This window comes from Chiloscyllium plagiosum, chromosome 38 (genome assembly GCF_004010195.1).
Source record: "Chiloscyllium plagiosum isolate BGI_BamShark_2017 chromosome 38, ASM401019v2, whole genome shotgun sequence".
NCBI classification, from domain to species: Eukaryota; Metazoa; Chordata; class Chondrichthyes; order Orectolobiformes; family Hemiscylliidae; genus Chiloscyllium; species Chiloscyllium plagiosum.
Genome location: NC_057747.1, coordinates 23,610,306 through 23,627,349, shown reverse-complemented (window position 1 = coordinate 23,627,349; position 17,044 = coordinate 23,610,306). Strand labels below are relative to the sequence as shown.

Genomic DNA, 17,044 nt, shown 5'->3' with positions numbered 1-17,044 from the left:
AAGTGAGACACCTGGACTAATAATCCAGAGACCAGGAATTCAAATCCCACTATAGCATCTAGTATCAGTAAATTCAGCTAATGATTATATCTGGGATGGTGATTTGTTTAACCACTGGATTATCATAAAGACCCATCCCGTTCTCTAAAGTCCTTCAGGGAAGGAATTCAGTTGGCATTCCACTCTTGCATCTCTGTCTGGATCTAAGTTGGTTTGTGAGAGGTGTTGGCTCGGAAAGAGAACTCCCTTGCTTTTCTTCAAGTAGTGCCATGAGATCTTTAAATTGAACAGGGATGAGAAATCTGGAGCTTTCTCCTGCAGCAGACTGTCATACATTTCTCAATTTTACTCCAAAATTACAGCGTCTTTGGTTCTCATTGATCTTATCTCTGGAATTTCTTACAGTAACTCCTTCAAGATGCCGCTAACATTATCTATTTGGTTAAGCCCTAATATCTCATGGGGATTGGTGTCAAAGTTAGCCTGATAATATTGCTGCAAAGTGTTCTGGGTAGCTTTACTGCATTAAAAGCTCTAAATAAATGCAAGTTATTGTCAACATTGGGCAAACATGATTTCAAGACTGTGACCAATAAGATTTCTATTAGGTAAGGGTATGAAGACAGGGTTATGCAGTTCAGCCGTTATTCAATGATGTGAGTGGGGGAGAGCAGGCATTGTGAGGGAATGTCCTCTTAATGCGTGACCCTAAAGGATAGTCTGTACAGCAACACCACACTCCATTAGTGATGCACTGGAATTTTCTTTCAGATTCATTCATGGAATGTAGGCAGCACTGGCGAGGCCAACTTTTGTCACACATTACTGACTGCCCTGAAAAAGGTGGTGGAGAGTCACCTCCTTGACCCACTACAGTTTTTGGGATGTTGGGACACCCATGGTGCTGTGAGGAAGAAAGTTCTAGGAATTTGACCCAGCAACACTGAGGGAATGTTGATCTCAAGTATGGGCTGAAAAGGAGCTCTTTCTTAATCTGGTGACAGAGGTGCTGTCAGTTGAGGTAAACAGACACAATATTATCTCGACAGAAAGAAATCCACATTTCAGTATGTGTAGATGTATTTTCTGTGCAGCGCAAAGAATATTTCAGATATCTTCAGGCAGAACATCTTAACGTTTCTTCCTTCCTGCCAATTTTTCTCTGGCAATTTAAATATCTTAATAATTGATTCCAGTAAACATCAATCTGCAAACGCTAATGGAGCTCCAGGAATTACATTGGCTCAAGAATTACTGTGGATCTGAAGACAGCTACAGGCAGAGTCAGACATATGTTAGACAGAGCTTATTGCACTGAAATGGTGGAAATTGCTCAGAATTAATTAATGTTGACACCAAAATGTAAGGAAGACAGTGATTTTTGCAGATGCTGCGGGAATACCCTAGGGCTTATGGACTTTGGAGACAGACTGTGACCTTCATTCACCGAATAAGCACGACAGACACACAGTAATATAAATTTAATATTATGATCCTTATCTCAGAGTATGGTAGAGTAGTCGTTATAATACTGGGCTAACAATTCAGACTGGGAGCTCAGAGGGCATTGTCGCAAATTATAATTCAATATATGTGAAAACTGACTCCAGCTAATATTGAAAACTGCTAGGCTGTGATAAAACCCAAACTGCTTTATCAGACTCACTTCAGAGAGCAGAACTTGCACCCCAGTCCAACCTGACGTAAGCACGACTTCAGTCCCAAGTGACACGCTTGACTGAATGCTCCACGAGATGGACTAGCAAGGTAATCAATCGCCCTCTGGCCCATGAGCATGGAACAAATAAATCAAACAGTAACATCCATCATCCGGCAAACAGACAACACTTACAATTTGATCAAGGTGCATTAAAAAGTTGGAAGTCCACAGCAATATGTTTCTAAAAAGAAAAATGGTCAGGATGCTGTTGTTACTGACCACTTACCATCCATTCTTAGTACTAGCCCTTCAGAAGTTGCTGAATTTTCCTGAATCGCTACAGGCTGTGTGGTAAAATTACTCTCGCAAAAGGTTGACCAACTATGCGAGTGCCTGTGTTTTGCAATTCTCTTTGGAGGATGGGATTTTGAGATTCATTGTCATCAGAATCTTAATCTCTCATTCCTCAGTGCTGGGATTAAAAAGATAAAAGTCACCATTATCCTACTGGACCACTGGATTGCTCTCTCACTGGAGAGTGACAACTGGTGGTGGTTTAACGCTAGAGTCAGCATGCCTCAGATGAGGGAAGAAGTTGAGAAGGAGAATCCTTCACAGCAACCTCAGCGTGTGCGGGAATTGTACTCTCACTCACCCCCATCACAAACCAGTAATTAGATTAGATTAGGTTAGATTCCCTACAGTGTGGAAACAGGCCTTTCGGCCCAACCAGTCCACACTGACCCTCCGAAGAGTAACCCACCCAGACCCATTTCCCCCTGACCAATGTACCTAACACTATGGACAATTTAGTATGGCCAATTCACCTGACCTGCACATCTTTGGACTGTGGGAGGAAACTGGAGCACCCGGAGGAAACCCACGCAGACACAGGGAGAATATGCAAACTCCACAGTCACCCGAGGCTGGAATTGAACCCAAGTCCCTGGTGCTGTGAGGCAGGAGTGCTAACCACTGAGCCACTGTGCAGCCAACTAAGCTAACTTACTCCTTGCTGGGATTAGGAGTGAGTGAAGGTCCATAATGGCAGGAGCAGAGTCATTCAAAAAGGGGCGTCACTATTGCTTTCCAAAACATCAAGAAATTGCATCTCATCTTTCGTACTAGGCATTGTACAGTCAACCAACAATAACATTGGAGGTAAACCTTATTTCGACCTTAACCGTTGCTCCCACTCTTTCTCAGACAGTGGTTTACCAGCTCCACTGGAAGTGAGATGGGTGTGACTCAGACTGGGAAGCCCCTTCCATTCGTACAATTGCTGCAACAGCTAGACTTCTGGGTTCCACCCATCTTTCCACCACATACCCTTCTCTGAAGACAATTTTTAACATTTTCTCCACCCTCTACTATTCTCCTACAACTGTTCATACCTTCTCTCCTTCCTTCTGACATCCACTATTTAATTTGCCTTGTATTACTTTTCCTTTCTGTTATTTAAACCCCCCCCTTTAGCCTGTCCCTGCACTTGTTCAAATGCTCTTCCGGTTCTGATGAAAAGTCAATAGCCTGAAATGTCAACACTCTTTTACTCTCAACGGCTGCTGCCGAACACGCCAAGTGCTTTCCAGTGTTTTGTTTTTCATTTCCTGCCTCCGCGTTATTTTGCTTTCGATTCCACCACTTTTCCCCTGGCTGCTGACAGAGTGACAGTGATGACGATAATTATCTTCAATTCATATGAACTTATCGAACTGCTGAGGGAGGCAATGTGGCAGCTAGGAACAGCAGCAGCGGCAGAAAGCTCATTTGTTTTAGCTGCTGCAGCAGATGGTGGTTTGGCTGCAGATTGGATCTAATGATGCAATGAAAATGTAGAATTGCATCGAGAGTTGGTTCTGCAATGGTGCCTTGGGTCCCCGACACGGTGGAAATGATCCCTGTTGATATCACAAGGTGGGTTTGATGACAGCTCAAATGACAGATACACTTGTGATTCAGACTATGGCCACTAACCACCACCAGCACTCCGAGAGAGGCAGAGGGGTTTAAGGAGAGTTTGCCAGAGGTTAGGTCCCAGGCAGCTGGAAAACAGAGCAACCAAAGGTGGTGTAGTTAAAACAGTGCATGTACTAATGGCCCCACAATGGATATACTGCACAGCGATCTCACTTTATTACAGGGCTGCAGGATGGAGAGAGAGAGAATGGTCAGAGAGAGAAATTTAAAAACAGTGATGAGAAAGCTACAAGTGAAGCATTGCCGGAATAGGAGCAAAGGCTACACTTCAAACATATGCAAGGAACAACAAACCACTTTGTGGCATCCATGACCATCTGCCCCTGTGGTGCTGCATCGCGCTCTCTATCTTTACAGGCACATTTGGAATAAATTCGCAATAAATTGGAAGAAAAAAACCAAGCTGATTTCAGTCCAGTCCCCCTTTGATGTTCACACATCTGACCACTAGGAAGGCAGTGAGAGGACCTAGCCCCAAAAGGGTGATGTTCAAACTGCAGCCAGTGTCCAAAAGGAAGAGTCTTTCTATTCAACATTATAAAGGTCAGGCACGGGCATTCTAACAGTATCAAATTTCATATTTGTTTTGTCCAGTTTAAATTTGTCAGCTTGCATTTTCAGGAAAGGGATTATTTTTTGGCACATCCATTTATTGGTGAATAAATCCTCAATCAACGCACTAGGATCAGCTAGTGCCTGCAGTGAGAATTTGGAATTTTTAATGCGATACTTAACATGTGACACACAAAACTGCAGTGTACATCTACGTGTCCACACAGTTGTTTATAATTCCAGATTTTATTGAGGGAATTAGGCAAAGGGAACCCTTTAAAGGCTTTAGTCACAGGGTGTGAATGTGTGAGAGTGAGAATATGTGAGAGAGTGAGAGAATGAGTGTGTGTGAGTGAGACAGTGTGTGCGAGACAGAGTAGTACGTGTGTATAGCTAGTTGCAGTGACCTGCATATGGTCAATAATATGCACCATTTAATTCTTTCCTTTTCCCTCCAGGGAACCTGCAGTGTACAGTTCGGTTCATATTTCCAAATGGTTACCTTGCACCTTGCCCTGGATTTTCACAATTATGCCTGCTGTAGGACAAGAAAAGACAAAATCCCAAAAGAGACTAAATTCTGCAGGGAATTAGGTTAGGCTTTGCTTGTCTGCAATGATTTATTTGCTACACGATATCCACATCTGCCAGGCTCCACTATTACCTTATCACAACACAATGCGACAAAGTACCTGCTACAACCATTCCACAGATAGACAGACAGACGCTTATAGCAATCAGGGGATCAGGTTGAACAGGAACACCACTCTGGTCTCTGCATTTTGGTTCTGAGAGCAGTGTGGACGGACAATGACCTTAAAAACAGCTTCCCTGGGCTGCTGGCCCCAAAGGGACATCCACAAAATACATGTGGCCAATCTCAATTCAGTCCAAATTGAAAATGAAAAGGCAATCTGACTCAGGGAGCGTAGAATGACTAAGGCAGGGTAGGGAAAATAAAATGTCAAATTGATGCAGCACGAAGGTATTCTCTTGAGGTGCAGTACTCAAAATGGGCCTTTACTTTTGACCACATTACACTTGAACTGCAAGTTGATTTGAGCAAACTGGAAAATGGGCCATTTTTAACATGGACACATCACCCCGAACCAATAAGCATTCAGCAGAAACTTTTACAGTAAAATATTTGCAGGATAAGTCTGGGATGACTTTTTAAAAAATGCAAGGGGCTTATGATGTGAAAACAGGTCTTCATCTCCAGGCACAAATATATCATCACCACGGTTCCAGTAACACGTTCTTGCGAGGTCACACCTTAACTCCAGAAAAAGTAACCCTGATGAGAACGAGATGGGCCAGTGAGTTTGTCTCGCTGTCTGTTCAAGTTGTGTAGCAAGATTCATCTGGCGGGGGGACATTATGCTGGAGACCTGTCATCCAACACTTCCAATTCCTTATGAGAAGTCAATGGCACCAGAAGAAGCATAGAATCCCGAACTATCAGTGGAGAACCTCTGGGAGACGTGCACAGCATTCAACTCCACTTCACCAAAATGGTAATTTTCAAACTTCTGCAACAGAAAATAAATAATTACTATCTGGTACTACAAAAGGGAGTCATTTGCCTCTGTAAAAATAATCTGTTTGGTGTAATACAGTGTGGAAAAAGAAAAACTGTTCCACTCCAAACAAGAATCATGTACAACTACTAAAGTTACATGATCAACATTCAACGGGTTTGATCAACATTCAAATGCAATACCGAGGGAGTGCTGCAATACCAGAGATGCCGTTCTTTCAGATGAGGCATTAAACTAAGGCCCTGTCTGCAATCTTAGTTAGACTTAAAACTTTCCATTGAAAAGAACAATAGGAGAGTTATTCAGAGTTTGCCTTGCCACTTTTTATTTCTCAATTAACATCACTAAAAACAGATTGACTGGTCATTAGGGATGGCTAATAAATTCTGGCTTAACCAGTGGTATTCTATGAACTAATAAAAAAAATTAAATAAAACTCTGATATTTTGGAAAGACTTTGCATGCAAATTGGCTGCTGTATTACAATAGCAACTGATTTGAGGAGAATTGGCTGCAAACTATTTTGGGTTATTGATGTAGTGAAAGATGCTATGTATTCTTATTTTCTATAAATCCTTACAATGCTGAACAAATAGGAAGTCATCGAGGTTAGATACTGGGAATATAACTTTCACCCACAGACTTTCAAACAGACCTCCACAGGATAATCCTTGGAGGTTCATTTCCTGCTCTGATTTCTATGTCTGATGCCTGACAAACAGCAGTGTCCGCAGAATTTTGTATTTTGCTTGTATCTGTTGAATTGTTCCTCTTGTGCTTTGCTAATAACATCGATTTTCACAAAGACAGCAGTTTTCTCTTGGGCTGCTGCTTCTTTTGGAAGAGAGGTCAGAGGGTCTCCAAGAATACATCAATATACTCAGAAGATCCTTTACCATACAATAAAAGCCATGACTTTAACAATTACACTGTGCAACACCCAAAATCCTCATTCAGTTATACTTGAACTTGAATTCAAAAGTTTGATCCTTCTCCTACTAAACTGAAACCGCTTTACATGACAGACTGCCTGAATGGCTTGTCATTATGCATTGCTCATGCAATTTTAAGTTGGTGCATTAGTCTTCACTCTAAAGAAATTGGAACTTAACACAACACATGGAACAAGAAATCCTGTGTGCACGGTGCGGTTCTGGTTTCCTTAAATAAAAGTGGGTTGGGCAAGTTGGACCCTTTTCCATTAGAGTTTGGAAAAATAAGAGGTGATTTTGTTGAAACCAACAATATTCTGTGGTGAATTGACAAGGTGGATGTTGACAGGATGTCTCCCCTGGGAGAGGCTAGTTCTAGTTGAAAGATCGGGGGCTTCCATTTAAGATAGAGATGGAGTGAAATTTCATCTTTCAGAGGTTGAGGATCTTTGGAACTGCTTTCCATAGAGTGGTGGAGATGGAGTTCTTGAATATTTTAAGATAAAAATAGAGAGTTTTAACTAACAAGGAAGGCAGTGGGTGGTAATGTGAAGTTGAGGTCCCAATTAGATTGGACTAGTCTTCCTGAATAGCAGAGCGTTAGCTAGGTGCTAGTCGGTGATGCAGCATGATGCCAATATGGTTTCATCTCTCACACTGGCTGAGGTTACCATAAAGGATTCTCCTTCTCATCCTCTCCCCCTGCCTGAAGTGCAGTAACACTCACCATCAGTTGTCTTTCTCCAGAATCACAGAATCCCTACAGCGCGGAAGCAGGCCCATCGGCCCATTAAGTCCACACCAACCCTCCAAACCACATCCCATCTCGACCAACATATCCCTGCAACTCCCATGGCTAACCCATTTGGCCTGCTGTTCCCTGGACGCTATAGACAATTTCAGCATAGCCAATGAACCTAACCCGCACATCTTTGGGCTGTGGGAGGAAACCAGAGCACCCACAGGAAACCCATGGGGAGAATACGCAAACTCCACACAGATAGCTGCCCAAGTTGCAATCGAACCTGGGTCTCTGGTGCCGTGAGGCAACAGTGCTAACCATTGAACCACTGTGCTAAATGAGACAGCAGCGCTTTGTGCTGGTAGGATTATGGAGACTTTACCATTACTGAGTGCAAGAACAGGCTACAGGGGCAAGTGGTTTACTTCTGCTTCTAATACATGTGTTCATATGTGCAATGAGCTTGGTTTAAAAAAATCACTCAATTATATTTTAACAAATTATTTTAGTTTTTCTCCATCAACTTAAAAAATTAAAGTTACTCCATTGGAAATAACATGTGAAACAAATTTCTTTTAGATGCAACTTCCTTCTTATTTTGGGCACAATGTTTTGGTAAAACCATTTTAGGGCCCTGAGATTAACAAATTGGGACTAAATCAGATTAGCTGGTTCATTTTCAGCAGAATACAAATTCTTTCAGGCAGAGTCTCTCACATTACACCAACCTGCCTAAAATGTTATATCAAGCATTTCAATAGTTAAAAATCATGGCTTGGTAGCGGTATCATAGAAAATCTGAACATCTTACAATGTGGGGGAGTTGTGACAGCCTATAGTACAAAAGCTGCTAATTATACTGAAAGCAGTTAGACAAGATTTGCAATGAGTTCTCAGAAATCAAAAGAGGTTGACATTAGAGGTTTATAAAATCATGAGGGGCACAGACAGGGTGAATAGCCAAGGTTATTTTCCCTGGGGTGGGGGGGGGGGGCAAAACTAGAGGGCATAGGTTTAAGGTGAGGGGGGAAAGATTTAAAAGGGGCCAAAGGGGCAACCTTTTCATATAGAGGATGGTGTGTTTGGAATGAGCTGACAGAGGAAGTGGTGGAGGCTAGTACAATTGCAACATGTAAAAGGCATCTGGATGAGTACACGAATAGGAAGGGTTTAGACAGATATGGGCCAAATGGGACTAGATTTTTTATAGGATGTCTGGTTGGCATGGATGAGTTGGACTGAAGGCTCTGTTTCCATGCTGTACATCTCTAAGACTCTACTGGGCAGCTGCTTCTAACTAAACTGGCCATCCATCAACCACGAAACTTATTTTTTTTAAATCCCGAGATCATTCAACATTTATTACTCATCTTTACTTTCAGGTTGGTCATCCAAGTTCAGTCAAGGTTGGACTTTTGTAATTTTTGAACATTAACAAAATAATACTATTCTGTCACCAGGTCAAGGCAGGGAGAAATTGGGGACTGCAGATGCTGGAGATCAAAATCGAGAATGTGGTGCTGGAAAAGCACAGCAGGTCAGGCAGCATCCAAGGAGCAGGCGAATCGATGTTTTGGGCAAAGACCTTTCATCAGGATTCTCCTGCTCCCGATGCTGCCTGACCTGCTGTGCTTTTCCAGCACCACACTATCGACCAGGTCAAGACACCTCATTAAATTAATTACATTACTGAGTACAGAATCTATTGTCCTGGCTAACGTGACAAGTCTTTCTAATCCAAATGATTGATGGTATCTCCAGAAAAGAGAAAATGCAATCAAGACTAATTTGCTCATGGTGCTGAGGAACTCAAACTCCAAAGCACACAAGTTAAAATTAGAGTTTAGGGTTTTGTTCTTGAGTCATGGTTGACTTGAAACATTAACTTAGTTTTTCTCTCACCACAGGCATAGACAGATGTGCTGAGTCTTTCCAACATTTGCACTTTTTAAGACAGGACTGCTAATGGGCAGTTGGAACTCGTTCACCTCAAGGGCTTCAGTATTAATTATTAAAGGAAGGATATGGAATCTCATGAGATAAAATGAATGAGATTTTGGAGAATTAGGGACATAGCGGCTAAAGGGAAGAACTCACTGGATTAAATGAGCTTCTGCTGTTCTGAAATCTCGCTCTATATTTACACTGCCCATTTCTGATGACACTTGTCTGTACAAGGAATACAAACGGCTCAATTTAATTCAGTACTTTCCTTCCCCACTGGTTTAATGAGATTGACAGAGGATATATTTTTAAAATAGAAAATGCAGGTTAATAAGATTCACCCACGGCAGCAGCTGAAAGAAATGAACTCCTCGACTCAGCTGCTATTTCAACACAGAATTGTTTAAACTCAATGGCACTTCCAGCCAAAGGCTGAGACGCCTGAGAAAATTCAAAGCTGATCATTCCAGGTCTGTTGTCGTCAATGTTGGGCCACCCATAGGGGACAGCAAATTACACACCAGAGGGAGCCTCATCACCAGGCCTTCCTCACAGAGCTCAAATAGGTACACTTGCTTTTTTTTTACTGCCTGCAATTGCTTTGATGGAATACACACTTTCCTCATTGAATGCAAAAGAATTGCTCTCCTGCTGTTCTAATGCCATGGTAGTGAATGCATGTCATACAAAAAAAAATGTTTATCGATTTATAGAATCTGGTGCCTTATGGGCATTTGTCACATTTCAAAGTGCCATGCTTGCAAACTGGCTGCCTCAAATCTCAATCATACAGCCATAACCAAACAAGTATGGAGCGAAATAAAACAGACAAGTAGCATCTTAAATCACATCAGTAAGATGCAAATTGCTCCCCATATATGCTTACAGGAAATTCAACTTGATGGCTTTATAGATCAGATTATCATATTATGATACACTGTACATTATATGGTATATAATTTTGGTCCCTTCTAGCACAGTATCACAAGGATGAGAGGGAGCAGTTTTTAAAAATAGAAAAGCTTTCATAGGACACAGGGACTGTGTGCAGGACCTGTATTTGTTACCAATCCCTCACCGCTGTTGATAAGATGGTGGTAAGCTGACGTTTTGAACAGCTGCGGTCCATCTGGTGTAGGTAACCTACTGTGCTGTTGGGGAAAGGGATCCAGCATGGTGAACCAGGGACAGTGAAGGAACAGCAATGTATTTGCAAGTTAAGATGAAGTGTGACTTTGAGGAGATTTTGCAGATAGTGGTGTTTCCATTCATCCCCGTCTAGGTGGTACAGTCTGTGGTTTGGAAGGTGATGTTGAAGGCACCTTGGTGAGTTCTTGTAGTGTGTCTTGTAAATTGACACACATTGCAGTCACAGTGTTGAAAGGTGAAGGAAATGGATACAATGTCAGTTAAGTAGGCTGCTTTGTTTTAGATGGTGTCAATCTTCCGGCTTGTTGAAAACAGGTTATCAGGAGGTGACTTACTGCAGAGTCTCAGAACACCAGAGGTGCAAAATTTAAACAACATTGTACTCACTGAATCATCACTATAGAGAGAGAAAAATATTACTAACTCAACAAAGTAAGAAAGCTAAATTCAACAATGCTCAATACAGCGGTGGGGTGAGAAAGATTCAGAATGACTGAATGCAAGAAACAACTTTTGTGGCTGCACATTGATTCTATAACTTGGAATACTTTTCTGGTGACAAGTCAAAAGCTGAGTGTAGGGTACAGATAGGGAAAGTATATTTAGCACAGGAGCTGTGTAAAGCCATTGCTGTTCCACTGGATTCAGTGAGCAAACCAAATCAGGTTATCTGTTAGCAACAAGCTCCAAAAATGTCACGCTGCATTCTGATGCATGGTAAATCTCTCACAGATGGTGAACTTATCAAGAGTGTTACGCAGAGTAGTGCTGACACGTTGTTCGGTGACTCCCCGACAAGGACAAAATTGTGCAGTGCAGTGGGGAGCAGAAATGCCTTTTGGTCAAAATACTGTGAAGGACAAGGTCCAGTGCAAATCTAAAAATACCAGTGAACAATTCATGATTAGTTCGCAAACGGTTGCTGTTTGCTCACTGTGCTTTGATGGAACTAACGACGTGACTAACCAAGACAGAGACTGGAAGTGAATGTCAATTTGCAGCTGGTACAAAAACACTTGCAGAATAAATAAAGCAGTTCAGCCCACTGGAAAAAAAATACTAGGATCACAAATTGTTTCTGGGATATATTTATCAGTGAAAGGATCAGCTTCCTGATTTTGACAAGTGAGGAAGTTAGGTATTCTGTTGACCCTCTCCAGTGCTTACAATTGTCAGACAATGGTGAAGAATCTGAAGACAGTAATTAACAATCACAAATCATGGTGTGATTCTTGCTCTGAATTACTGTCAAGCACAAAAATTTGCTGATTCTCATATCGCCTCAGTTGGTTTGTGGTATCAACTTGCTTGGCACAATGGATTTGGAGAGTAAGAGATGAAAATCATCACAGTTGACTTTCCACAGATTAGCAAATGTCACAAGATACTGCAGTGAACTGAAAAAAAATGCGAGACTGGGAAAGCAACTAAGAATGAAGACAGATTTTGCAGAAAAATATGGACATAAAATCTGTGAAAACATGATTAGAAATCAGGTTGTGCAAACAAAAGTGCACACAGATGAAAAATAATTAACATTATAGATAGTAATAAAATGAAGAGAAATTTTATTCAATTTAGTGATAAACAGGTCATCATTAAATAACCTTGAACACTGAAAACATCTGAAGCCTTACATTCACAGATAACTCACTCTCAAAACCACTTCTACGTGAAAAATGCCTCATTTACTTAAGTATTAAGGCAAAAGTGTAACAGCTTTCCTGCAAATCCAATAGATATACGCAAGGGGTAGATAACATGGATATCCCCCAGGAGAGTTTGTCATATTTCAGTGCTCATTACCTGATCTTGCAGCTGCTCTCCGCATTATTCCTTAGAGTAATTTCTACATCTCTTACACTCACCAAGACTCTCAAATAGAATTGCACAGCCGAGTGCACAGAATAGTCGATTACACATCGGTGTTAAGGTCAGGCTTTTAAAGGTAAATTTTAACTCCACTGCTCTCTCAAAACGAAATCTCCCGAAGATGCTAGCCCCCTCATCAAGCAGAGGTCACTACACTGGCTCAGGTACATTTGCAGATGGATGATGTACATACACACAATGATTTTTTATATGATGAGGTAGTTAGAGACAAATGATCAGGTGGACACTCAAAGCTCTGCTTGCCAGCATGACATGAAAGTCCTACACAACCATTTTCACAGATATGAATTATTAGCCAATAATGGACAGCACGGTGGCTCAGTGGTTGGCACTGCTGCCTCAGTGCCAGGGACACAGGTCCAATTGCAGCTTTGGGTGACTGTCTGTGTGGAGTTTACACATTCTCCCCATGTCTGCGTGGGTTTCCTGCAGGTGCTCAGGTTTCCTCCACACAATCCAGAGATGTGCAAGTTAGGTGGACTGGCCACACCAAACTGCCCATAGTGTAGGCTATGGGTGGGATAGCCATGGGAAACGTAGGTTTCCGGAGATTGGGTTGGGACTGCGTGGGATGCTCTCTGAGGGTTGGTGTGGACTTGATGAGCCGAATAGCTTGCTTCCACTCTGTAGGGATTCTGTGATTACGAAAGGGAAATGGGCAGTGTGTCTGGGTCAGTATGCATCATCATCATCATCGTGATGATTACAGCTGTTTGTCAACAGGAACCAATGCCAAAAACAACCCACCACATGTGGTAACCACTTCACAGGCAGCATCTGCGACCAATCTGCCTCGCTTCTTCAGCCATCAGTAAAAATGCACCATTTGAAGCTGCCCCACCCATGGGCTTTAGTTTGCTGTATGCCCATCATGAAGCTCATCATTTCCGAAGGGCAAGGGAACAGCCAGCAATCGTTGGACACATCAGTACCAGCAACTTGGGTGAAAGAAACTAAATGAGGTACCACAGCAGGAATTTAGAGAATTAGGTAGTAGATTAAAGAGGAAGACTACTAAGGATGTAATCCCCGGATTACTTCCAGTGTCACTGAGAATAAGGAACAAAAGGTTGGTCAGATGACTGTGTTGCAAAGGGTTGCTGTAGGAGGGGAGAGAGGGCTTTAGATTATTTGAATCGTTGGCACAGCTTTGGAGGCAGGTGGGATCTGCACAAACTGGACGAGTTGTGCCTACACTGGAATGGGTCCAATATACTTATAAGGAGGTTTGCTCATGCAGTTGGGGAGGATTTTAAACTGATTTGGTTGGGGGTGGGGGGGCACAGCTCTGATATAAAGTCAGGAGCAAGGACTAAGCAGATATAGAATGAATGCTAAGACAGTACAGAAGGCAGAGAAGACATGGGCAGGATTAGGGACATGGAAGGTCTAGAAAGCTAAACTACATCTATTTTAGAAGTTTCAGAAACAATGGAGGTAGTGAGGGGGAAAGACGTAGGAGAGGTGGGGCCTCACATGATTGACAAAGGAAACCATCAGTGCAGTAATGAGAAAGTGAGTTCAAAGTTTGGGTGAAGATTTGTAGCTCGAATTCGACTGGGACAACACTACTATCATAGGGCAAGCCAGACAGAGAACAGCCAGGGAATTCCTAGAGGCATGGCACTCATCCACAAACTCCATCAACAAACACTTCGACCTGGACCCAATATATCGGCCACTACTGCGGATAGCTGAAACTGACAACCGGAAGCGGCAGGGACAGGCCACTATAAATGCCGGAGGAAACACCACAGAAGCGCTTCACAGGAGGCTCCCAAGCACTGAGGATGTCACCGAGACAGGGGACGAAACGTTTGCAACAAAAATTTCCAGCTCGGCGAACAGAACCACGACGAGGAAGTGAGTCCTAGAAGGGTCTTCAGATGAGGCATTTAGGTAGAGTTTAGATATTAAAAAAAAGGGTGAGATTACCCATACGGTAGGCCTCCCAACAGTCAGAGGGAGATAGAGGAGTAGGTACGTAGACAAATCACGGAAAGGTGCGAGAGAAACAGGGTTATTGCTGTAGGGGAACATTGTAATATTAATTGGGATGACCTTAGTGTGAGAGGGTTAAAGGGGTTGGAAGTTTTAAAGCACATTCAGTAGAACTTTTAGTGCCAGTATGTAGACAGTCCTACTAGAGATGGGGCAGTGAGAAACCTAATCCTAGGGATTGAAGCTGGTCAAGTGGTTCAGGTTTCAGTGGGCAAGCATTTTGGGAATAGTGATCTAAGTTTCAACATGTTCTGGAAAGGGACAAGGATAGTGCAGAAGTGGCTAAATTTGGGGAAGGCTGCTTTCAATATCATTAGACAGTCTCAGTTATGAAGAGAGACCGAGGCATTTTATCTGGGACCTATCTGTTTAGCTCACCACAATGTCAGAGCATCAAGTCACCTGGCCAACTAGTAGCTGCTCAGAATATTTTTCAAGTTGCAGTTAATGGTGTACAGTTATATTTATTTTCCTAATCGATGTTTGCTTCTAAGTAACCAACCTTCAACACGTTTCTTGCATCAAAGGACTCCCTTTCACGCATGTTCTGCTTCCCCAGAGCACCACTGGTTCGACCTTCCACTGAAAAGAGACAAAAATGTTTATCATTCGGGGATCAGGCTAGTCATTAGACTGCAACCACAAATACAAAGTTTATGGATGCACCTCTGAAACATCCCTGACTCGCATGTATTGGTACTCTGCAAAACTCCGATGGCTTGGAATCAGTTTTAGAAGAGCTGTTTGGGAGATGAAGGCCTAATGGTATTATCACTGGACAGATAATCCAGATACCCAGGTAATGTTCTGAGGACTCAGGCTCGAATCACACCATGGGAAATAGTGGAATTCAAATTCAATAAAAAATAATCAGGAATTAAGTAACCATTAAACCATTGTTAATTGTCAGAAAAACCCAATGTCCTTTAGGGAAGGAAGCTATCATTCTAACGTGGTCTGGTCTACATGTGACTCCAGTCCCACAGCAAAGTAGTCTATTCTTAATTGCCATCTGGACAATTAGCAATGGGCAATAAATGCTGGCCTAGCCAGGCTAGCTATCGTTTTCCACACCAAAACTATGCTTTATACATTTCCATCTATAAAGATACATCACAATTCAAATCTCAGATTACAAGTGCAATGCAGTTCAAATTCCTTCAAACTGAACAGACCCGATGGGCTAAATGACCTACTTCTGCGCTTATGTCTCATGGATCACAGTACATGGCATCCTGTCATGGTAGTGAGGCACTGCAATGATAGCTTCAATTCAATTCACAATGTACAGTTTATTTCAATAATTCATTCAAGGGAATTTGGGTGTTTGGCCACAGGCCAGCTTTCATTGCCCGTTCCTAATTTCCCTGGAGAAGGTGTTGCTAAGCTGCCAAATATCCAGGCCGAAGGGTTTGTAATTCTAGTTCTGGGCTCTCAGTAAACAATGACAAGAGGGCATCAGATTGTGGCCTTTTCCCATTGAGTCTTTGCAGCAGATGCTCCAAACATGAAGTCCTGAGTGTTGGATAGTTCTTTGCACTGGAACACACTGGCATTGATATCCCTCTCCTCCACCACCTCCTATCGACATGGTTAGCCCTTGTGAGATGTGTGGGCATGAGCGTGTCTGTCCCTGAAGGGGCTGTTCAGCGTCCAGCTGCTTCATCAGAATGACTATTTTTCACCTGTGAGTTACATCAATGTAGGCTTATCATGACTCTGAAACCATCCCAAGCACCCTCAGGGAGAGTGCATTAATCTCATCAAAAGCCCAGCTAAAAACAAGTGTCAAACCAGATTAAAAAAGGATAACATTGCATCAGTTTCTTGGAGGTTTAAAACAAATAGGTAGTTCAATACTGAAAACAGTATCCTGCAGAACTCTAAACACCCCCAGCCCAGACTTCCTCTCTCCAGCAAACCAGAGTAAGATTACGCACCTTATTTACATCACACTGGAGGAGCCACTAATGAGACACACTTTGAGGTGAACCACATCAAACCATAAATATCCCTCTTCATTACACATACTACTTGAACTAATCTATGCGTCTGACCAAGGGCTGAGGTGAATCCAGAAATAAACAGTGGAACTTCAGCCAATCTCAGCATCAGCTATGTGCACAAAGACAACAGAGGAGTTGCATGAGCTTGTGCAACAATCCGTAGCAATAATGAGATGGTTCTCTTTGTCTAATACTTCTAATAAAATCCTAAACACTCCTCAAAGTCTTTCTACACCTGTCAAGACATCACTACACAAGACATTATGGAGGTGAAACAACATTTCAGAACTAACCGGTGATTAGCATATGATAGGAAAATGAGAAAAAAAATGTTAAGGTTAGGAGAACGAGGTGGAGTGGGATTAATTGATACTAATTTTCAAAGACTTGGCACAAACCTGATGAGCTGAATGGGTTACTTGAAGTGAGTGGGCAAAGGTCTGGCAGATGTTAATAAACGTGAAGTCATCCATTTTGCTAGGAGTAACAGTAAAAAGGATTATTACTTGAGTGGTAAGAAGTTGCAGCATGCTGCTATGCAGAGGGAGCTGGGTGTCCTTGTGCATGAATTACAAAAGGTTGATTTGCAGGTACAACAGGAAATTAGGAAGGCAAATGAAATTGCGTCCTTCATTCCCAAAGGG

The 17,044-nt window shown here is 42.3% G+C and overlaps 1 protein-coding gene across 2 annotated transcripts in view; it reads right to left on the bottom strand.

Moving 5' to 3' along the window:
* Positions 1-4,422: 4,422 nt before the first annotated feature.
* ascc1 (activating signal cointegrator 1 complex subunit 1) overlaps positions 4,423-17,044 on the bottom strand; it is a 56,620-nt gene continuing 43,998 nt past the window's right edge. For both annotated transcript variants that reach the window (XM_043679134.1, XM_043679133.1), the window contains exons 9-10: positions 14,897-14,976; positions 4,423-5,724 (exon numbers count right to left, since the gene is read on the bottom strand). In XM_043679134.1, coding sequence (XP_043535069.1) covers positions 5,608-5,724; positions 14,897-14,976 — 197 coding nt within the window. In that variant the 3' untranslated portion in view covers positions 4,423-5,607. The remainder of the gene's footprint in view (positions 5,725-14,896; positions 14,977-17,044) is intronic.